The sequence below is a fragment of the Pteropus vampyrus genome, unplaced genomic scaffold (assembly GCF_000151845.1).
Source record: "Pteropus vampyrus isolate Shadow unplaced genomic scaffold, Pvam_2.0 Scaffold242, whole genome shotgun sequence".
Taxonomy (NCBI): domain Eukaryota; kingdom Metazoa; phylum Chordata; class Mammalia; order Chiroptera; family Pteropodidae; genus Pteropus; species Pteropus vampyrus.
In genome coordinates, this window is record NW_011889023.1 from 1,241,963 (window position 1) to 1,265,765 (window position 23,803).

The 23,803-nt window shown below is 38.1% G+C and overlaps 1 protein-coding gene across 23 annotated transcripts in view; it reads left to right on the forward strand.

Moving 5' to 3' along the window:
• MED12L (mediator complex subunit 12 like) overlaps window positions 1-23,803 on the forward strand; it is a 317,720-nt gene that overhangs the window by 48,661 nt on the left and 245,256 nt on the right. For 22 of the 23 annotated variants that reach the window (XM_023519944.1, XM_023519946.1, XM_023519960.1 and 19 more), the window contains 6 exons: window positions 12,516-12,685; window positions 15,087-15,197; window positions 16,248-16,517; window positions 19,980-20,129; window positions 20,896-20,995; window positions 21,316-21,452. In XM_023519944.1, the coding sequence (XP_023375712.1) occupies window positions 12,516-12,685; window positions 15,087-15,197; window positions 16,248-16,517; window positions 19,980-20,129; window positions 20,896-20,995; window positions 21,316-21,452 (938 nt within the window). The remainder of the gene's footprint in view (window positions 1-12,515; window positions 12,686-15,086; window positions 15,198-16,247; window positions 16,518-19,979; window positions 20,130-20,895; window positions 20,996-21,315; window positions 21,453-23,803) is intronic. The other variant, XM_023519959.1, reaches the window with a different exon arrangement.

Below are 23,803 nucleotides of genomic sequence, written 5' to 3' on the forward strand. Positions count from 1 at the left end.
TTTTGATTCTAGGGAGAAGCTTTTAGTTTCGAGTCAAGATTGCCTCCACATTTTCAGAGTGTTCCTTGTATCTCATTTGTCATAAAGACATAATCTGCCTTGCTTACTGTGAAAATAACCCCGAAGATTGGACAGAAGTGCTTGTATAAGTGTAATTTAAATTCATGCTTTACTTAGGCATGAAAAATAGGTTTTAATTGATGAGGTAACTCTCTGGTAAAAACTCTCTAATAGAAGGAACGGGGACTGTGGGGTAAGAATTTGGCACCTGCAATCGTCCCATTCCTTGACAATCTTTCACCCTAAAGTTTTAGCATTTATTGATGAACCAAGCCCAAAACCATTATTTCATGGGAACTGGCTGGATGTTGGCATGCTTCTGCAGAAATAGACTTTTTCTCATCAACTGTGATAAATCATAATTCTTTTGAAAAAAAAAGGCAGAGTAAATGCTGAATTCTTTCTTTTAATTATTAATTTCCAGAGTAAGAATTGCTGTAATTGCACCTTTACTGCTGAAAAATGAGTTTCTCTATTTTTCAAAAAATTTTTCTTTGGTCATCATTATAGGCTCGTGGATTTTTATTTATTCAGTATTTTGCATCCAGTTTATACTCATTGTTCACTTTGGTGTTCACATTGTCCCAGAGTTGGCCAATGGAAGATGCTTCAAGCTCTTCTGCATCCTTTTGATATGATACCATTTGCTTAGAGCACCTTCTAGTTTTTTGGCACAGAAAGATGTTCCAGGCTCACCTTGTACTTTTTCTGCCTCAGCTCTGCAGTGAGCGATTTCTCTAAGGAACCCTGCTTCTCTCTAGTGTTCGGAAAGCAAGATCTGGATGCTGAAGGTGCTCACTGCTGTTAGGGTCATGGCATCTGGGCCCTGTCAGTGGTAGATGGAGACATATATAACTGCATGTGTGTATGCGTGAATATGGGAGCTTATATCCCTAGTTTTATTAATTTTTTCAATTTTGTGTTTATCTCATTTCTATTACATGAAAAATCAAGTAACTTTTAGTAATAAGAACATGGTTGGTTACTTATTTGTTTTACCCTGCTATGAACACATATGAGCTTCAGAATTAAAATCTGCTACAGTCTTCTCTTGGGAAGACAAAACAGGAAGATAGAAATATACAAGTACTGTCTTAGTGGGAGGTGAAAGAGACCTAAATATTCCATCATCTTTCATATAGGAAGCCAACAGATAATGCTTAAATTCAAGAAGTAGGACTGAAAGCATGTTATTAAGAGATAAAGAGGCAAACAAAAGATATAGGGGTGGAAAGAGTTAGAAAGAATTGAATTTGGAGAATGAGAAATGAGGAGTTATGGACAGTTATTGTCATGTAGAACTAACTACTGGATTCTAAGACTGCAAATGTAACTTTGATATCAATGAAAAGTTAGCTAAAACTAATCTCTTCTCCTAATTATTACTATTGTTGTTGGTACCTTTTCTGGAAGATAAACCTTGTCGTAAAAATGTGTTTTATGACAAAGATTTAAAGGAAGTTCAGGAAATGCGTTATAATTTTAATTATTCTTAGATAATATTAGATAACAAGAGCTTACTTCTCACTAAGCCGAACACTTAGGACTATAACAAAAATGAAGTAGGCATTCTTTCTAAAAATTGAGTTTTAATATTTTTCCAGGTGTTTAGCTGTTCAGTTAATTGAATATGTAAAATTTCATGATTTACAGAGACTTAAAAATTGTGGTAAAAAACAAAATTCATCATCAACCATTTTAAAGTTACATTCAGTGTAGTCCTGTTAACTATATTATGCATACTGTTGGGCAACAGATCTCTAGAACTTTTTCATCTTGAAAAACTGAAAACTATACCCATTGGAACTTCCCTCTCTCCCCCTACACCTAGCCCCTGGCATCCACCATTGGACCTTCCTGATTTACAGAAACTTTTAAAAATTCTAATCAAGTTTTACTATACTGCAGTGTAATTCTGCATTCCTCATTTTTGCACTATGGAAGCATATTTCAGCTTTTTACAAAGTGAGAATGTTATAGCTCCTTTTCTATATTAGAATGCTGGTATGCAATGGTGGTGGTGGTGATGGTGGAGGTGTGTGTGTGTGTGTGTGTGTGTTTATGATCAGTTAAAATTTTGATGAAATCAAAGGTAATGTCTGGCTATGATTGCTTTTGAATTCTTAGAGAAATGTATTCAAAGAACACATTTCACTTGAATCAGGAGTGATTTAGTTAAAAAAAAAAAACTCAGCAGGGAGTCCTATGAGTTGGGGCAGATGCTGCAAAGAATTTTAACCAAATGGGGGCTATTATTTTTTGTGGTAACAAGATGCACATCTAAAACAGAGGGCAATAGTCAGCAGCATTTAATTACCCGTAATTACATAGGAAATGATGGAGAAACTGGAAAAATTAGGGAAGGTTTTCTGAAGCAAGAAAATATGAGCTGGGCCTTAACATAACCTTTAAGTAAAAACTGGGAGCTTTTTTTGGTTGTTTTCTTTTTTCATCTTAAAAATTATTTCTTGATCTTGAATTAGGTAATTATCTTTCTCCCTGGCAAGCTGAGAGCGCAAATGAGTTAGGTTTACAGTTCTGTTATGTGTACTATATTTGCTCTGGTCTTTGCTCTTGTCATTTCTTCTGGTTTTGTTGGTATGGGTGAATTATCTAATCTTGCATTTTCTGTTAAGAACCTATTACCGCTCAACATTTTCTCCGTTTCCTAACTCAGTTTTAATGTTGACTCCTGCTTGATTTATCTCCTGTGGTAAAAGGGTAATCAGAATCCAAATTTAATTGTGCATATTGCAGTTCTTTACTCTTCATGGCTCTTAGTACATGCATGTATGCCTACAATTGGAGCATATTATGCTACAAAAATATCTTATTTTTTTAATTTACAAACTGGTTTTATATTGTCAATTGGGCAATCCTTACAGAAATCTTTCTGTGGTAGCTGGATATCTCCAGTTTATAAATTAGGGTTATAAAACCCACAGAAAGTAGAACTGGGAATTCTGTCCTGAACTTGTCTTCTGTTTCTGGGTCCTGTTTGCTCATAGAATTTACAGCCTGCCCAAATCAAATGGGGGCGCGATTGTGAGGCTGGGATGGGGCAGTGGTGTTGGGTGAGATATGAAGGGTGGTTCAAAAAACTCAGTGTTTAACGAGTTTTTATTTGCCGCGCATTGTGCAGTGCAGATCAATCGCTCATAGCCTAAACCTGAGAATTAAAAAAAAGGCAGCGTCTCGTGTGACTTAATTTTTAAAAATAGTTAATACATATCTGTGATACAAAACAACATATTCAGATGTTCAGAGTGAAATTTCACAGTCCTGTCTTTCTCACTGCCTCCCAGACCCCTTGGTATACACTTCAGAAGCTGTTGTTAGCAGCTTCTTGTGTATCTTCTGAGGTATTTTTTATGTATATCTTTAGTTTGTTTTTATGTTTCTTTAAGGAAATTGCTGCTTGTTCCATACTGTGCTCATAGTGGCCTTGTTCTTTCGAAGGGCTATAAACTACTAACTTTTTAATGAGTTACAAAAGCTGGATCTTTTCTTTTTGCAATTTGCACTGGAATGTTAATTCCATGATAAATAGAAAGCTCTTTTTTTTTTTTTTAAAAAAAATGTACTTTAAGTTTCAGAGTCATTTTCAGACAAAGTGTGTATAATCATCCAAATGAAATCCCTGTAATAAAGTGGCTCTCTAAGGCAGGTTTCAAATCACTGTTATTTTGGAGTCAAGGCACACATAGAATATATTGACAGGATAGAAAACACATTAGTTAAGGGTCAGTACAGTATCAGTCGGAATGTCTTTGTGAGAGTAACACAGCTCTAGTGAACCAATTTAATTAAACGGATATATCGTCATCAGTCTTTGGTTTCCAGAAAAATAAAACTCAGTGAGTTCCCAAGGAGGGCCAGTGGGAGATTGGCCTTCTGGGTCTGCATAGTGTGTAAGCATTTTTATGTGTTAGAACTTTTTAGCCTAGGGTTACTCGACAGTATCTGGCAGTATGTCTGTAGTAGTATTTGTATTTATGTCCTAATGAAAGACTCTTACTTATCTAAAGCTTGATCAGCAGTACGAACTTTAATAGCACCTGCATTTGGTACCTCTAAGTAATAAATATAATGCTCCTTTTACTATAGAAACTTTACTCAAACCACACTTACCATGGAATTACATTCCAATGCAAAGTATAAAAAGAAGAAAATGTAGTTTATTTTTGCTCCACAAATGATTGGGGATTTCTGCCACATCTTCTGTAGCAGAAGCTGGAAGAGGTTTGAGATAATGAAATGTCCGATGTATAATTCAGACAGCTTCGATGCCTTCTGTGGGGCTGGTTGTAAATGTTTTTTCTCGGTGCTGCACCTCCCTTTGTCCACCTCCCACCCATATCCTCAGGAGAGGGCCTTCCCTTTATACCCAAGGCTTTAGGGATGCACAGAGGTGTGCTCTAAACACGGGAAGCAAAGCTCTGGTGTCAGCAAGTCTGCTGTTTTGCTGAAGACAAGTCTGTTGTCTTGCTGTATAGCTTTCTTCTCTTGGGGCAGCAAAACCCATGGCTTGGTCCTAAGGGGTTAATTAAATGTACCAGTTTAATATTTGTAAAAATAATGTGCCTGTTACTGTATGCTAGGAACATCTCACCACTGCCAAGGCCACTGCTCACTCAGGTTTGTACAGAAATCTGAAAAGATTTGAGAAATTTCCCATATGCTAATATGACATTAATTTCCAATAAATGTCCCACGCCCCTTAGAAGGAGTCGAGCCTGTCGTGGCAGGTGTTTAGTGTGTGCCCCTCTGGTAGGAGGAAACCCCTGAAGCTGTATGTGCATGAGGAGCTGGCGGTGTGATTGATGTGTTGAATAAGAAGTTCTTGTTCTAGGGGCTAAAATTGGATTCTGTGGTTGCCAAGAGCCATGGCTTCAGAGGCATGTACGAGTTTGATAGGGAAAAATGACAATTAGAAAAAAATCCCTAAATGCAACGGTCAGCATTGTCTACGTTAGAATGGAAACAAGAATTGGAGATCTGACAGCAAGAGCGAAAAACCAAGAAAAATGTTAATGCTGTTCTGCTCAGGTATCAGATACCAGTCCGGCACCTGTAAGGTAGAAGGTGCAGTTAGGAGTTTCCTTGCTGCCTTGGGACACACGACTCTTTTGCTCCTACCTCTTGTGTCAGCCCCTCTTCCTCCTTTTCCTGCCTTAGACCTTGCCACCCATTTCCTCGGTTGGCCACTTTGGTCTCTTTTTACCCTGAAATTCTTAAACATTAACTAGCTGTCACACAACTATGCAGTTACTTATATATTGTCTAATCATGGCCCTTATCTTTTTTGGGGTATCTTTTTCTTCCCTCCTCAACTTTATTATTCACTCGTTGGGCAGAGTGCCCTTTGCCCATGGCATCTGTTCCCTTCATCTCTCTCCGGAGGCTTCCTTCCCTGCCCCACCATCCTTCCCTTGAACTTCAGGGGACAGAAATAGTCTCCCCCTTAGCTGCCTGCTCACTCCTGCCTATACGGACACCTATACAAACTTATTTGCAGTCCTTACCTGTCTTCCTTGTCTCGGCCAGCCAGATCCTACTTTCACCTAAGATTACTTCTTCCCATCTGTGGGTTGCTATCTGCTCGGCCCTATAAATCACAAAAGTTTGCTTTGTCCTAGGCACGCAGTTCTAAGCGTGTGTGTGTGTAGATATATGTATATATATGTATGTATGCAGATCAGGCTTGTTCAGGGTGGCATGGCCGTAGACAAACATCTCCAATTCAAGGGTTCAAAACTGAACTCTGGTTGTGATATTTTACTATAGTTTAACGAGATGTTAACATTTGGGAAAAGTAAGAACTAGGTACGTAGGCTCTTTCTGTATTATTTCTTGCAATTGCAAGAAATCTAGTTATCTCAGTAAAAAGTTTGTGAATCTAGTTATCTCAGTAAAAAGTTTGGTTATGACAAAAAGTTAATGAAAACAAATACACACACAGAACTCGGTTCCTTCAGCCCCCTCTGCTTGCTGTCTCTATACCACATCTGACTCCATGGCACCGTGATCCATCAGCCACCCCACTGAGAGACTGGAAGCCACCCTATTCTTCTTTCTTCTCTCTAATGTCAGGTTGGTTACTATTCAGCCTGCTTCTTTTTAGTTCCTCAGTTACCTTCCCGCCGGACTTCGCAGTTTCCTTTCAATTTGTTTCCCTCACATCTTCCTGAGTCTTAGTTTACATACTTTAACTTGTTATTCCTTTGCTTAAAATCTTTCAGTGGCTTTTAATCATTTGTGATAAAAGACAAAACTCTATAGCGTGTCACTGCCTGGGTTGGAGTCATTCAGGCTGCCGGTTACAAATGCAGACTTCTAGACCCCACTTAAGATTTACTGGGTTGAAATCTCTCAAGTCGTTAAATCTATATGCTTAACCAGCGCCCTCTGGTGGTCATTTTGTGCACTAGCGTTCAAGGACCTGGCACCAGCCACCTTCCTATTCTTACCTGTGACACTTTCTTTCTCTGCCTTCCTGCTGTCTGCGTTGCCTGGAATGTTGCACACAGCTCTTTCTGTCTCTGGCCTTCCTTGGTGCCATTCCTTAAGACTTGGCTAAAATGGCTACCTGCTTCCTCTCCTGTGTCCCATGGCATGTCAAAGCAGTTATCTCATCGCTGTCAGTGTCTGTGTCCCTGTGTGTCTGCCTGCCTCAGGTAAGGACTGCCTTCCTTTCAATTTCACCTTTGTAGCTCCAGATCTCAGGAGAGCCTCTGGCCCATACTAGGTATTTAATGTTTTTTGCTAAGAACCCATGGTTATTTTGAGTTGTTACTTTGATCTCCAGGTAACAGTACTTAGTCTCATTCCTCAGTAAATAAAAGCAGAAAGAAATGGCCCATTAAAAATAATATAGTAAAATTACTTATATCCAGATAAAAACGGTTATTCAGTATTTGCCAGTAAAGACCAGTGTTCTACAGGTAATTCTGTTAGAAACTTTTTTAAAGCATAAAAAATGTTTCAATAATTTATTACACCATAGCATTGTCACTGAGTGCCAACAGCCTCCCCTTGCAGCCACCCCACCCTCCATCCCCCACCCCAGAGGAGGATTTGGTTTTACTAACTGACCATTCAGCAAAACTCAGCATTCCGACCAGTGGGCTGACTCTGTCAGACTCATTGCACCGAGACAGCAGTTTTCTTTTGGGCTATTCTTTATCTAGGCTGCCAGTCCGCATACTGAGTCCTCTCTTTTATTCCCTGAGTGAACAGTGGCTGAATAGGGGATTTCAGGTTTTGTGAATCATTTTATAGTATACAACTGATTAACTTTTAAAAGTCTTTTATTATGGAAATTTCAAATGTATAAACATATAGAAGAATATAATAAAGCCCTTTTACCCTTCACCCAGGTTTAACATTTAACTTCTGGCCACTCATGTTTCTACCCCTTACCCTCTTCCCCGCCCTGCCTCTCCTCAAAGTCATACCATTTCATAGTGGAGCACTGTTTATCTGTGGGGAATAGTCTTTTATTTCATGAAATGCAGATGATTTCTTACTAGTAGTAAAGTATTTCGTTTTGAAAAATGATATAACAGCTTTACTGAGATATAATTCACTTGCTTTACAATTTGTTTAAAGTATACAATTTAGTGGTTTTTAGTGTGTTCACTAGAGTCATGAAACCATCATTACATTTGAGAACATTTTTATCATCCTGAAGAGGAAACTTGTACCATTAGCAGTCGACATTTCCCTTCACTCCCCCTCAGCTCCAGGCAATCTAAATAGCCCTATAGACTTGCCTGTTTTGGACATTGTACATAAATGGATCATAAAATAGTTGGTTCTTTAAAACTGCCTTCTTTGTGTTAGCGTAATGTTTTCAAGGTTCGTCCATGTTGTAGTATGTATCAGTAGCTCATTCCTTCTTATGGCTAAATGGTATTGCATTGTATGTGTATAGCATCTTATTTATCCATTAATCAGTTGCTGGACATATGGGTTGCTTTCACTTTTTGGCTATTACAAATTTTTGTGTGGACACGTGTTTTCATTTCTCTTGGGTATATAACTAGTTGTGGAATTGATGCATTGTGTGGTAAGTCTGTTTAACCTTTGAAGAACTGCCAGCTGTTTTCCACAGCAGCTACATCATTTTACATTCCCCACAGTAATGTATGGGAATTCCAATTCCTGCACGTTCTCACCAACACTCTCGTCACCCTTTTGTTGTCCTAGTGCCGTCTCCCTGTGGTTTTGAACTGCATTTCTTTGATGGTGGATGATTAGCATCTTTGTATATGCTCATCGACCAGTTATATGTCTTCTTTGGAGAAGTGTCTGTTCAAATCCTTTGCCTATTAAAAAAAATGGGTTATTTGTCTTTTTATTATTGAGTTATAATAATGCATTATGTATTCTAAATCCAAGTCCCTTATCAGATATATGATTTGCAAATGTTTTCTTTCAATTCGGGTCATCTTTTCATTTTGTTGATGGTATCCATTGATAAAGACAACATTTTAACAGCAGAAAACTTGAGGAAAATCATAGAATATTTTTCAGTTATTCTTATTGAGTTTTCAGGAGTCTGAAGCATTTTACATATACTGAAGTTTTTTTTTCCTATTCAATCTGCATCAAAGTCAGGTTGGTTAAATCCACTATCTCTTGCAGTTTTGAGAAGCAGGCTGTTCCCACTGTGGAGAGGGAAGAACTTTTTATTATAGTGGCAGAGCCTCAAGAAGAATTTTCAAGGATGTAGGTTTCTTCCCCGAGGAGTGTGTTGTCTTTGACTTAAAACCCAGTAGCAAGTGAATCACCTTAAAAATGTGCATATTATTAGTCTCTGGACTTGGTGGGAGTTTTTAAAAAATTGTCTGTTGTATTTATTTCACATAGTGGATTCCTACATTCTTTGATAACGAGAAAAAGAGTGTAACCAGGAAAATGAACTTCCACAGAATTAAAGGATATATTTAACTGTAAGTTTATTAAAAAGAATTGAAAGTTCAGTATTTGCATGGGCCTTTGTAGCACATTGCTTAAAAAGGTACTTCTAGCTGAGCTGGTTATAATAAACACAGTGTATTAGAGAGGGAATTTGGCATTTTCCCTATAGTGGTGTTAGAAACCTTCTAAGTTATAAAGCGATGAGTTGAAACTAGAAAGCAGAGAAGTTCGTATGAAGATTTTAGAGGCAGAGTAATCGGGGAGGATCTGAGGCAGAAACTAACATCAGTGGCGATAGGTGCTGTGCTCTTGACAGTCAAGGCCTGACCTTTAGTTTTTTCATCCTGGTAATGGTGATGATAGCTACCATTTATTGATCAATTTCTGTGTTATATGCATGGTGCTAAGTAACTCATTCTTACAATCACTCTGATGTATATATATTATTGATCTCTATTGTAGAGATGAGGAAATTGAGACTTAGCAAAATCTCAGTTTGTTCCAGGCAAACTGAGTTTGAGTGGCAGAGCTGGGATTTGGACCTATGGCCATCATCTTCTCAAGTTCATTCTAGTAGTACCACTAAATGTGGCCCTGTGTTGCTTCTCTGCTGATATCACGCTGCAGGACACCTCCACAAACTTTGCTGCATTTCGCACGCTCTGTGTTTGCCCCCAGGGTGGGTGTTCCCAGTTCTTTTACTAATACTGCAGATATTCCAGGTCCAAGAAGATCATTTCGTGGCGCATCTCTGTTCTCATCCATTATGTGTTTATCACTTTTGTGTTTTCATGTACACCGATTTATGTACTTCCAGTTTAGCTGTGTAACCTTGAGCTGAGCCTGTAATACCTGGATCTGTAAAATGGTAAGGTGAACTGCATGGCTTCTGAAACCCCTTCTGTTTTGGGGGTTAGGTATTAACAGAGAAAGAATAGTGGCCATAGGATTCTTGGATGCTCGAGAGCATTGTCCAAAGGACTGGGCTTTTTTTTTAATCCTGACCATTTCTCAGTAACATTAATGCTCATAAGCTTTCTAATATTCTGGCTTTGTGGACCTTAAGTTATACTAGACATCTGTGAATTACAGATGTGGCCACATCGTCTGAATTGCTTGAATTTATTTTTTTATTTTGTTATTTTATTTTTATTTTTTGAGTTGCTTGAATTTAGAACTGCTCCACTTTCAGACTACCCTCTTTGGTCACTTTCTGCTTCTTTTTTACCTTTGACCCGCTCACCTGTCTTCCCTTTGATCTTTATCCATTCCTACTTTCTCTTACCACCTGGAACTGGGCCCCACTCCAGACCCTTTAAATCAGAGCCTGGCACGGTGGGGCTGAAGGCACTGGCATTTGGTTAAGCTCCCCTCATGGTCGTGTTTGCATTTAGGGCTGAGGCCACGGCTGCCTGCCCCCATGGCTCCCTTTTAATTACCAGTCCTAACTAATAATGAGAGGTGCAGTGCATTCTAATACTTTTAAGGAGTACAGTACTAGTGGCCATTTGTTATTTTCTGTTTTCAATTTTTAATGAAAATTTTGAGTGCATCCTAATTTCTTATATAGTCTGATCTAGAGCGTCTTATGTCCCAGACCTCTGAATACAATAACTTAATGTCAGTTAAACACTGTTAAAGTTAAAATGAACTACTAAGAGGACTGCATTTGAATTCCATGTGGATTCTGAAAGTAGTTCAGATTGTGGAATGGTATATTCAGCAATTTTTTTTTTAAAGACGTACATACGTTTACATAGACATTCAAGCATACTTGAAGACTGAAAAGTTATATGCTGAAACATGTAATGATTATGAGTGATGAGATTACAGATGTTTTTTTCTTTTGTTTTCATACTTGCATTATAAATTTTCTATAGTGACCACGTATTTTTCTATATTTAAAAACAAAATTTAAATAGAAAACATACCCTTGACAAAATAGGTTTGTGTGAATGTATGTGTTATTTTCAGCTCTTTGAGGCTAAAATATTCTGTGGGGATATTGAGAATAGTATCATACTGAGACTGAGCTAATAGCAAGGCTTGGCACACAAAAGCTAGGATTTGGATCTCTTTTATTTTTGTTTTTGCTTATTATAGCTAAGCTAAACTTGTCTCATCTACTGGTTGGCATGTTGTTTTGTTGGACAAGTGGTGTCATGAGACTGTTAGTCTAGAACAGGGCCACCAGAAGATGATGCCATTGGTAATTTACTGTTTTGTTTTTAATGCCAGTTAATTCATTTTAATCATAATGTCTGTTATTGGTGGTGCTTTGTGAAAAACTATTACACTAGGAACAGAATGTTGACCTGGTATGTGTTTGTCATTTTACATTGGCTTATTACTGGGTTTAACATGTGCATTTCAATTTTAATTTTAAATAAAACACAAGTGGAATAAGTAGTTTAGACCACAACTTTAACAGTTGTTATCCCTGGGTACTGTTGTCAAGTAATTTAAATAGTATTTAAAAAGTAAAAACCACTCAATTCCTAACAGATGTTTAGTGTCTACTCTTTCTTTTGTCAAAATAGCTTCCTTGAAAATAAGGTGGGAGAATCTATTGCCAAAATAATGGGAAAATAGCATCGTGTGGTAATGTTTCAGTAGGATAGTTTCTTCTGAAATGCTCTTTTGCTAATCTGTGGGGAAATTTGTCTGTGAGCATGCAATTATTACATTTTTATCCACAGAATGGGATAAAGTTGGCATCTCATCCCTCATGGTTGCCAGAGGCAACACACTGATTTAATTTTTGCCCCCGAGGCAGACATTTTTGAATAATTTTAGTGATTTTTTAAAATGCTACCTTTTCTATTTCCTTTATTAGTCTCCTACCTTTTGTTGCTCTCCACTCTTAACTGATGGCATTCTGAGGCATCTTGTATTGGTTGAGGAGAGTAGAATAATTGAAGGTCTAAATGGTTGTCTAGGAGGGCAGCCACTCTTGTGTCCCTGGCAGGCCCAGGGGATAGTGCAGGTCGCATGCTCTCATGGGCCAGCCCGTGGTGAATGCCAGTCCTCTTACAGATTGACAAAAACAGAATAAATCTTAATTAGGCATGTTTGAAACTTGACTTGGACCCTGAAAAAACATACCCTAAGAGAGCTGCACTGGGGAGATTTTGAATCTTTTGGTGCAGATTTGAAATTTCTTGAAGTGCTCACCTCCTCTGTTCTGTTTCTGGCTTCTGCCTTTGATATTTTTGTTATGCTAACTTGTTTAACACAGAGGATCAGCCAGATGCACTTAATTCAGGGGTTCGAGTTGCTGAGGTGTGAGGGGAGAGCTCTCTCTTCCACCTGGGCTGGACAGTACTCTTGCTGGCTGCACAGGGCACACGTTACACCAGCACGCATACTTAAGGGCTTTAGAGTAAGCATGCCTTTCACAACAGCGCTTGCACATGTAAAAGCCTTTTTTTAATGTAACATGTTTGTTTTATAAGTACGTCCTTCAGATAATCAGGAAGGGGGAGAAAAAGTTAATTTTTATACCATATGTATATGTTTTTTGGGTGCAGAGTGGACACACATATCCACTAGATACCTCCGCGAGCAGTTGGCCAAGATTTCCGACTTTTACCACGTGGCTTCCAGCTCAGGCGACGGCCCTGTCCCTGTGCCACCAGATGTCGAGCAAGCCATGAAGCAGTGGGAGTACAACGAAAAGCTGGCGTTTCACATGTTCCAGGTAACCTTTCTAAGACATTCATGGCCATGTAGCATTCTTTTAAGAAGAGAGCAAACTCCTTACGCGGGTTAGTTTTTCTGGAGGTTAAGTTGTATCTTTATATGAACCTATGAACCAATATGTTTAAAGAAAGCAACCTGAAATTTCTCACATTGAATTGAATTCAAGGTAACACCTTTGCCCTCAGATGACAGCTTCTTATCATAAATATTGATCTCCAGCATTTAATGATGTCAGCTCTTTTCATTCCATTAATTACTTTGTAATCACACTATTAAGTATAATCTTTTTATTTTGAAAAAATTGGATGTATTTATTCAAAAAAATCTTCCTGCTGATGTCTCATAGTAGATCTCCTTTAGAGTTTAGTAATTCCAAAGATAGGTCATCTTATTTGGCTCAGCTGCAGTTTAAAATGCTGTTGAAGATGCAGGTCAGGGCCTTGAGGCATCACTTAACTATCATCCAGACAAGCTGATGTAAATTATATTGACCAGAAGAGGGCGCTTGTGCTGTTAGTTGCCTCAACCTTAATCCTGGTAAGGAGGAAGTGTATTCAACAAAAGTTGTATTGCTAGCATAGACTTTCACTACCTGCTATCTTAATCAGAAAGGAACGGAATTAGAAAGGATGTGTGGCTTCTGAATTTCCCCCTTAGGACTTTCCAGATGGTAAATGATGTTTCTTTCTAAGAGCCCAAAGTAGGAAAAAGCATGGTCTTTTGGGGAAGTAGCATGATTAAAGTCAATAAAAACGACTGTCACAAATCCTAGGTCCGTTTATCAGGACTACTTCAGTGCCTGCTCTGGGCTTTTATGACTTCTATTGAGCTGAGTTTTTAGTCTACATCTTTTAAAAAGTGTCTCTCAGCTTGCTTAATATTTTTGGGAGAATTTCTTTATGTATTAGGAATGTTGAAGACAGTATCTCTTTAGTAAGAAGAAATTAGGTCCTAAACTGATGAATCTAATTGGAACATTAATGTTAAAATTTAAAAGTCCATTATATTTTTGATTTGTCATACTCTGAAATTTGAAACTGATCCTAGTATGTACACGTACAGAAACGAGCATGGGTACACAGACAAAAGTGTCTTGAGGACAGACTGTTATATAGTCGTTGGCAATCATGCCGATGAAGATTCTTTTTAAAAAATTTTGCATTTACCATCTCTTACACCTTAATGCACAATTCTATTTTATTTATTTCTTTATTAACTTAAAGTTCACTTTTCTGGTCTTAAAATTTTCAGTTGCAATTTTTCTATGACGAACATTTTAACTCCTTTGACTCTAAACATTTAAAATAATAGAAATCAGCAACAAGTAAATATCTTGATTTTGTGTTATGTCAATGTGGTGGTGTTGTAATCTTATAAATATTGAAACTATAATTTATCAGTACAGTATTTTCACACAATCATTGGTAACCATGGTAGAGGGCCACTCCCTGGCGGTGCACAGATATGCAGAAGTTGCTGGGAACAAAGTCGGAATTCATATTAACTACTAGAATTACCAGAATGACCACGAAAGTACAAGTGTCTTTCCCAGAAAACGTAGCTTTCAGCTTCTATCTTGAAGATTCTTTCATGATGTGAATCATAATACAAAACTACACTGTTATCAAATGTGTATGTGCATAGACTGTCATAAAGTAACGTGTGTATTTATATGTATGTGTATATGAAGGCAGTAGACAAAAATGCTAATAGTGCTTATGTCCAGAGAGGCCACACCACCCTTGTGGGGCATTTCAGAAATTTGTAGGTGTGTTATTGATTTTTAGTGTATTATGTTGGAATGTTTATATATTATGGTATTTTTATTACAAATTGCTTTCATTGCTTTATATTATGGTTAATTATGCCACTATATTAATTTTTAAAGGTATATTTTACAGGGAGGTTATAGTATTTGAAGTTCATTTTAGGACAGAGAAAGAGACTATTAAGGCAGCATTGGATCTAATGGGATTGTTAGTGTCTTGTCAAGATGATGGTATGACGGTTAGTGCTCTACTCTTTATAATTATCACCACTGGCCAAGTTTTCTCCTATGAATATGAGTTCATACACCCCCGAAATCTAGCCAGGCATTTGATGTGCCTTGGGAATCTAAAAGCTTCTGAATTTCCTGTCTTGTAAGAGTTATTTTTTTTTCAATTTAGAATAAAGCAGATTACCAAAAAACAAAAGCAACAAAAAGCACCCAACCATACAAAATAATATAAGCTTTTTTGTGTGTGTGTAGAATTTGGGCTATGATCAATGAGTTTTACTACAACAAAAACAAATAGTAGTAAAATTACACTTAAGCATATGCATAACAGTGCTCTTTTTTGAATTTTAGTTGGTGTTGCTGTAACATCATTAGTGAAATTTTCCTTTGTTCATTTAAGGAAGGAATGCTAGAAAAACACGAATATTTGACATGGATCTTGGATGTTTTAGAAAAGATCAGACCAATGGATGATGATCTTCTTAAACTCTTATTACCACTGATGCTGCAGGTACAGTACACATAACCATGAGCCAGTTGATTTTATGGGCAAGAAATGATTGATTGGTAAGTGGAGGTGGAAGAGGGAAAAATTTCTTTTTGAAATGGAATTAAAATATCTTGATGCCACAACACATGTGGCATCAAGTGATAAGAGACTTCTTATAAGTTTTAGCAGTCACTTGTAATGACCATGTTCATAGTTTTTATCCACATGTCCTTTTTAAGTATTCTCACCCACATTGAATTCTCCCATCACTGAGCTATATAGTTCTTTAAATACTGTCTTCTTGTTCACACAGGTTTCAGTGTAAGCAAATCAAATTATCTTTTTTTTTTTTTAAAGATAGAGAGGACTTTCTACATTCTTCTGACATTTTTTTAAGCCACTAGGAATGGGGACTTCCTATTTTAATGATTAGTCTAAAATTTGTTAAAATTTAGGTTATCTGGATGAAATTTATTAAAAAATAAAATTTTCTTGGAAAGGCAAAACATGTATTTGAGTGTTCAAACAGTATGAAGGAGTAACTTGTGAAAAGTAACTCTCTCTCTCACCCTGGTGTATCCTTTCAGAGACTGCACCGTGCCAGTGTCCTGGGTACCCTCCCTGAGATGGTCTTTACCTGTGCTGTCCTTTACAGTAGCCATTAGGCAGATGTGGCTATTGAGCTGTTGAAATATGACAAGTACATATCAAGACATGTTCTTGGGATAAAATTCACGCCAGATTTCAGACTTTGTGCAGAATAAAGAGTGTATATCATATCTCAGGAATAGTTTTTGTGTTGATTACATGTGGAAATGATAACATTTTGGCTATATCAGATTAAATAAAATACATTACTCCTTTTACTTTGCCTGTTTTCTTCAATGGCTACTAGAAAATTTAAAATTATATACGTGGCTTGTGTTATGTTCCTTTTGAACAGCACTGGTCTACACAGTATCTTTGAAGTCTTTTTTTTTTTTTTAAAGTCAAAAAATATCTGTATTAAAATAGTTATTTCACCCAGTAGCATAAAACATGACTGAGGTCTGGTGTCCTTGTGTTTCCCAGTATTCAGATGAGTTTGTCCAGTCGGCTTACCTGTCTCGTCGTCTTGCCTACTTTTGTGCCCGGCGTCTTGCCTTGCTGCTGAGCGATAGCCCCAGCCTCCTTGCTGCCCACTCACCCCACATGATGATAGGACCAAACAACTCGAGCATCGGGGCCCCCAGCCCTGGCCCCCCCGGCCCCGGCATGAGTCCTGTGCAGCTGGCCTTCTCAGACTTCCTTTCCTGTGCACAGCACGGCCCCCTGGTTTATGGACTTAGTTGTATGTTGCAGGTAAGTCCTCGGCCCTTGTTATTTTATGTTATGTTTTAGTGTAGGAAATAATCCTGTTGGGACTCTAATTTTCACATCGCAGTTCCAGTTTTTTTCTCAACCAAGTAATTTATAGATCGAAATTTCATGTCTTTATTCCCTTATGTTGGATCAAGCTGAGAGAAGATTTGTTGCTTCCATCCAGAAGAAAGTTATTGCAGTTGTTCTTTATTAGGGCCATTAAGTAGTTCAATGATTAAAAATCCTTCAGGAAACCTGTAGAATGTCATCTGTATTGCCATTCTTCTGGAAAGTCAGTTTCTCCATGCAGAATTCTGTAGCTTCCTCAGTTTACATCTTGAATTGGTTACCTCCTCTTTCTTTAAAACCCAAACATTTTATCGGGCTTTATTCATCTGCCAGGCATCACTGCTGTGCGGTTCTTGGCCATCCAGTAGCATGCTGGCCACTGAGCTGATACTCTCAGGAATGAGATACAGCCCTGTCCTAGAGGAGCTCATGGGTTAGTGTTCAGGTCACATTCCTTGGGCTCTTAAAGGTCTTTAATTAGGGGCTTTGGGACAAGGCTGGCCATGAAGGCATGGTCTCTACTCTGGCAGAGTTTACTGTCTTGTCAGGAAGGCAGGCTTATAAATGGGCAGTTTCTCTATACTCTGACAAGGGCTAATTGAGGGATGCATAGGGATTTAAAGGAGTTGAGAAGTAGAATTTCTAGACCCAGCTGAAATTCTGGGAGGTTTTGTGAATGAAGTGGTCCTGACTAGTGCTTATAATATGAGTTTAGGAAACATTTTAAAAGGGGGAGTAAGAGCGTTTTCGTCAGAGGTATAGTGTGGAAGAAGGCCCAGAGGGTTGATTGGATAGCTTGTATGCTGGTTGGTGTTAATGGAACATAAAGTATAAAATCTGTTGGGGGTCAGGATGTAGAAGACCCCTTATGTGCCTTATGATTAGGATGTTACTGGAGGATTTTATGCAGGCAACTGACATGGTCAGTTTGTGGGTTAGTTAGATTGTTTTGGCCACAGTAGAGGGACGATTTATGGAAGTGGGGAGGTAGGGGAGAGAAAGACAAGGCAAAGAAATAAACTTGGAAGAGTCTAGGTAAGTTCAATTTTGGACTATTTTATCCCTTAGGATCTCCAAGTGGATATTTTCAAGCTGTTGTTACATGTTTGATTCTGAAGATGAGGGGAGACAACCAGCTAGATGTGTGGATTTAAATCACTTAGGGCCACTTGGCTGGTCAAAACTCTGAGAAGGGGGTGAGGTAACTTAAAGAGTTAGTAGTGAGAGAGGATTTGTGGACCCGAGGGGCATAAATTATTAAGACATGGCAGAGGGAGATTGACAGAGGTGAACAGGAAAGTTTGGCTAGACTGTAGAGAGAATGGGGGAGGGAATGTTATAGAAACAAAGATAGAATGAGAAGAATACTGTCATAATTCTGTTAGATTAATAGCATTTATTATGTTCTAGGTACTGCTCTAAGTTGTAACATATTAATTATTTAGTTCTCAGAATCATTCTATGAGATAGGAACCAATATTATTTTTGCAACACTGGTAATGAAATGGTGGCATTAGATCATACAGCAGGTAAGAGGCTAAGCTGGAATTTAAACCCAGATTGGATCCAGTCTGGATCCAGAGTCCACACTCTTAGCAGCCATACTAAACTGCTTCTCTAGGTATCACGGAAAGTTTCCAAAAGGAATTAGTAGCGAGCAGTGCCCAGTGGATTGGGGAAGTCTGATAAGAGGATGGCTACTTGTCTGACAGCATGATGGCCATTAATGATCAGTGGATAGTGGGTGATACGCCAGATTGAGGTGGGTTGAGGGATGATGAAGAATGAAGTGAAGCAAGGCTCTTGTTCTTTTGAGAAACATGGCTGTGAGGGGAAGAGAGGGATTGCTACTGGGCGAGTGGAGATTTTTTAAAAATTTTGTTTTTTTTGACAAGTAGATTTGAACGCATTTCTAAGCTAAAGGTAAACTGGTAGAGAGAGAGTTTGAGAATAGGAGAGGAAGAGTATTTGCTAGATCAGTGCCCTGGATATGGAGGCTTTGGAATTGAGAATGCAGGGAAGGAGCTCTATCATGGACAAGAGACGAGAACCCCACATGGTCATGGATAGGAGATAAGAGCTCCACATTATTACAGACAGGAGGAAGTGGGTAGGAATGTGTGCCAGTGGAGACAGATGCATTGAAGGGTTTTGGGACTTGATAGTCTCATATCTGCCATCTGGTTTCCATAAAGATATCTCTTAGAGCTCAGAGTCTTGTATTTTTACGTTTAATTTCTTTTTTTATAAGAAAGAAATCTTGCATTCTTTCTCTAAGCTTGCATAGTTTGCTGTTGAGTGGCATGATAGCATAAAGGTTAAGACATATTTTATAATCATTACAGACCTGATTTTAGCTGCTGCTCTGCCACTTAGTAATTTTGACCTTGAACCTCTATTTCCCCACGTGTGAATGGGAGATGATGACAGTTCTTACTTCATTACCTCATAGGGTTAAGGTTATGATGACCGAAACCTTCTAGGAAAGTGTTTAGCACAGAATAAGTGCTTAATTAATTGTGAGCTATACTATTTAATTTGCATTTAGGAGGCAGCAGGCTAGCATAGTAGTCCTAAGCATGTATACTGAGATCAACTTGGGCTTGACACTGATCTCCTCTGTGTCTCATATTCTTCTTTTGTACAGTTGGGGAATAACAGTACATACCTCAGGGTCGTAGTAACATAAGGAAGATGGTCATAGAAAGGGCTTTGTGTAAGCTGGCTGAGTACAACATGTTTTCAAGGAGGTTAAGCCAGGATAGACAAGCTACAACCTGTGGGCCAAATCCAGCCCATGAGCTATGAATAGGTTTTACATTTTGAATGAATTGGTAAAACAAACAAAAAAAAGAGCATGTAACAGAAACTATAGCTGGCTTGAAAAGCTTAAAACATTTATTGTCTGGATTTTTATAGGAAAAATTTGCCAACTGCTACTCCAGGGTTACTGCCTGCCCCGCATTTATGAAGCTACTTACTGCATTTTTATTTGAGAGATTTAAATAAAAAAATCATTTTTAGATTTTATCACTTTAGAAATGACATGTTTAATTCCATTGCATTTTTTTAAATTTCATGAAAAAATAGTTTTAAGTGACAATTTTTAAGTGATTACTGCATTTTTATTAAGTTTCCTAGGTTTCCTGTGCTGAATATTAGCTTATGAATTATAATATTCTTAATTTCTCAATCACTGTACTTCTCTTTCAAATTAATTATTTTATCTTAGTTTTATCACTGGGAAAGTTGAGAATCAGGTAAAATATTCATATTTTTAAATTCAGTGGTAGGAAACTATAATAGTTAGGATAAGGTGTCATTTTTACTGTTAAGCTGTTGTTATAGTTTTTCCTTCTTCTAACTATCTGGATTTTCCTACTTTGTTTCCAGACTGTCACTCTCTGTTGCCCAAGTGCCTTGGTGTGGAATTACTCCACAAACGACAGTAAGAGTGCAAACCCAGGCTCACCCCTGGATCTGCTGCAGGTGGCCCCCTCTAGCCTCCCCATGCCGGGCGGGAACACGGCTTTCAATCAGCAGGTAGGCTTTCTGTTGCTGTGGTTTGACGAGCGTTCTCTCTCTTGAAAGGCATCAGGGCATAGTGAGCCAAATGGGTTCAGCATCTCGCATGCTTGGTTACCGTTCCCAGCTCTACCCGCACCTCTCTGAGTGACCTTAGGGGAAGTATTTAGCCTCTCTGAACCACAGACATTCATCATGTTGCCCCCTTCTTCTCACTCTTTTAATGGGCAGTTCTTGCAGAGAGTTCTGCCACCCAGACGGTAATTAAGGTGGTAGTTCTACTATGTGACCACGACTCTCATAGTAGTAATCTGTGATATTTAGTAATTGTTAGATATTTTTATTAGTGTTGGGTTATTTGGGTCGAAGACTTAAGAAACTTGGAACACAAGATAGTGACTAATACTTAAGATCTCTGTTTTTTTACCAAGCAGTTTTCTTAATAAAACATGGCTGGTTGCTTTCATACATGGAATAGCTCAAAGATGACATTTTAGAACTTTCACCTTTCCATACGAAATCCTAAAAAATTTTCACTCGTAAAGATTTTCTGCAAGCATTTATTTATTTATTTATTTGTGAGTATTTATTATTGAAAACTGACATCGAATTGCCATTTGTAAATTTTAAAATGCACTCTTGGGCAGTAGGCCGAATTTCTTACAATGCAGTCAAGATTGTAGTTCACTGTAGGATGCTCTACTCGTGTGGAAAAACCCGAGAAGATTTAGATAACCACTGTGGCTTTCTGAGCACCAGATAATGAGAAGTAATTATCTTTCAGGTTCGAGCAAGGATTTATGAGGTAGAACAGCAGATAAAACAAAGAGGCCGTGCAGTGGAAGTTCGGTGGTCTTTTGACAAGTGCCAGGAGTCAACAGCAGGTACAGAACACAACAGATGGAGTGCTTTTGAATGTTGGACATTTTATGCCATGTTTCTGATTCTTGTAAATCTACCCACTTGTTGAGTAAAGACAATTTTTGATGGAGCCACCTCGTGAATTTTGAGGATGTTCTTTGGTTTATGCTCTTTAGATCCTGGCTGTTTAGCATGTCAGGTTTGGTTTTATTGGCAGTTCTGTACTGAGAATGATTTCTTAAAATTCCTTTTGCCCCATGTAAGGATGATTCTGTACTATGCTATTCGGGCTTCATTTGATGTCTTAATTTCTTAATTTGGTTTGCTTGATTTCTGCATCTAGGGGTGACCATCAGTCGGGTTTTGCACACGTTGGAAGTGTTGGATCGACACTGTTTTGACCGAACTGATTCCAGCAATTCAATGGAAACGCTTTATCATAAGATTTTCTGGGCAAACCAAAACAAAGATAACCAAGAGGTAGTTATTTCTGTTCTTTGTTTCACTTTTTATTAGCATCTTTTCTTCTTCTTCTTCTTTTTTTTTAATTCACTAAATTCTGGCAAAGCCTTTTCTTTGAAGTGTAATATCTTACAAAGAGGTCTACACCCTGAAATTGTTTTATCATAAGACTAAATGACTCACTCTTATTAAAATAAGATGTCCATTGTGCTGGTCTACCTAAGTATATTGATTGGGAAGGTTTTTCTTGATCTTTTTATCATCATTCCTCATTTTAGTTTTAGCATGGTTTGGCTTGAACTTGGGAGGGAGGATAATATGGTGATGCTGATATAAACAAACGTACCGTGCTACCTGCCAGTCGTATAAAAGCTAGCACATATAATTATGTACAGAACATAATACTTGATAATGATAATAAATAATTATGTTACTGGTTTTTGGGTTTACTGTACTATACTTTTTATTGTTATTTTAGAGTGTACTCTTTCTACTTAATAAAAAAAATAGTTTGCTATAGAACAGTACACCATGTCACACTGGCAGCAGCCTCATACATCTTGTGTTTACCATATCTCATTGCATCATTTTCTCTTGCGCTTGATTTAATCTCGTGTTGCTTTGTACAGTAAGATGCCGTATAGTTTTGTAGCATAGGAACTACAGGCTATGCTATCTAGGCTTGTGTAAATTTGCTCTCATGTTTACACAACAGCAAAATTGCCTAACAACGTGTTTCTTAGAACATATGCCTGTTGTTAAGTGGCACGTGACTGTATTTTAAAGCAGGGGTCCCCAACCCCTGGGATGCAGACTGGTACTGGTACTGTTAGACTGGTACTGCTGCGTGGCCTGTTAGGAACTGGGCCACACAGCAAAAAGTGAGCGGTGGGTGAGCGAGCGGAGCTTCCTCTGTATTTGCAGCCACTCCCCAGTGCTAGCATCACCACCTTAGCTCCACTTCAGATCATCGGGCATTAGAAACTCTTAGGAGTACCGGTCCCTAGTGCCAACAAGGTTGGGGACCTCTGTTTTAAGAATTTGGCTCACATGATTATGGGGGCTAGCAAATCTGAAACTTGCAGGGCGGGCCAGCAGGTTGGAAGCCAGGGAAGGGCTGATTTTGCGGCTTGAGTCTGAAGGCAGTCTGGAGGCAGAATTTCCTCTTCCTGGGGGTGTGCGTATGTGGGTGGGTAGGGGAACACTGTATTTTTTCTTAAGGCCTTTAACTGATTGAGGCTCACCCACGTTATAGAGAATAATCTGCTTTACTAAATTTACTGATTTAAATGTTAGGAACATTTAAAAAATACCTTTACAGCAATATCTAGACTGGAGTTGACTGAAAAGTTGGATACCATTACCTAGCCAAACAGACACACAAAATTAGCCATCATAGACAATTTTTTATCATATGCTTTCCTAGCAATAGTTTGTTTCATTATTGAACATAGGATTTTCAGTTATTTTTTCTCAACCTTATTTTTGGAGAAATTAAAAATTTGTCTTCTTTTTATAACAGAAAGCTCTTGTGGTTATCTAGATTGTGATAGGCACCAGGAATGCAGAGGTAAGTTTTAAGACATGATACCCACCTTCAAAGAACACCTTAGTTAACTGATTATAAATATCTTTGATTTTCATACTACCCTTTGGGAATGCATATGTGGAAAGAAGAGATAAAACAAAAACAACAGCCACAAAACTTTCCTTATCCTACCCTTATGTGAACTTGATGTTAACCTCTTCCAGGTTACTTCTCTTTTTAGAATGATTTTTCTGTTAGCACCTTGCTTCTCAGAGATAGGATTCAATACCATTGATGCCAAGTAGGATATTAGAATGTTGAGAGTGAGGTATAGACTGAGTGTAGTTTCTAACTCCTCGTGAGCCTCAGTACTTTTGGAGAAGAACATACTGATTACAGGTCTACCTAATGCTGTACTTATCGACACAGGATAGAGTGTTACTGTGTTTATTTTGTTCTGGAAACCTTAAAAGTCTGTCTGTTTCTAATAAAGACTTTGTTAGATAAAAGACTTCAAGGGTACTAAGATTTTTAATATATGGAAGTGAGGTATTTGAAAGGAGAGTAGGGATACCTAAGACTCAAGTTGTCCTTACACTAAGTAAAGATTATATCGTTCCCTGGTGAGAGTCTTACCAAGTCCCCACAAAACACTTCAATTTTGTGTTCAGCCCAACTGTATAACTCTCTAGTGAATGAACTGGCCAACTTCAGAATTATGTGCCTCATGTGCAGACTTAATGACTGACAAGGCCTCTAAAGAGAAAATGATAAGTGTTTTATTAAGGGCAGAAATTATATTTGATATTTTTGAATGAAGTTCTGTTGTACGGCTCTGTCT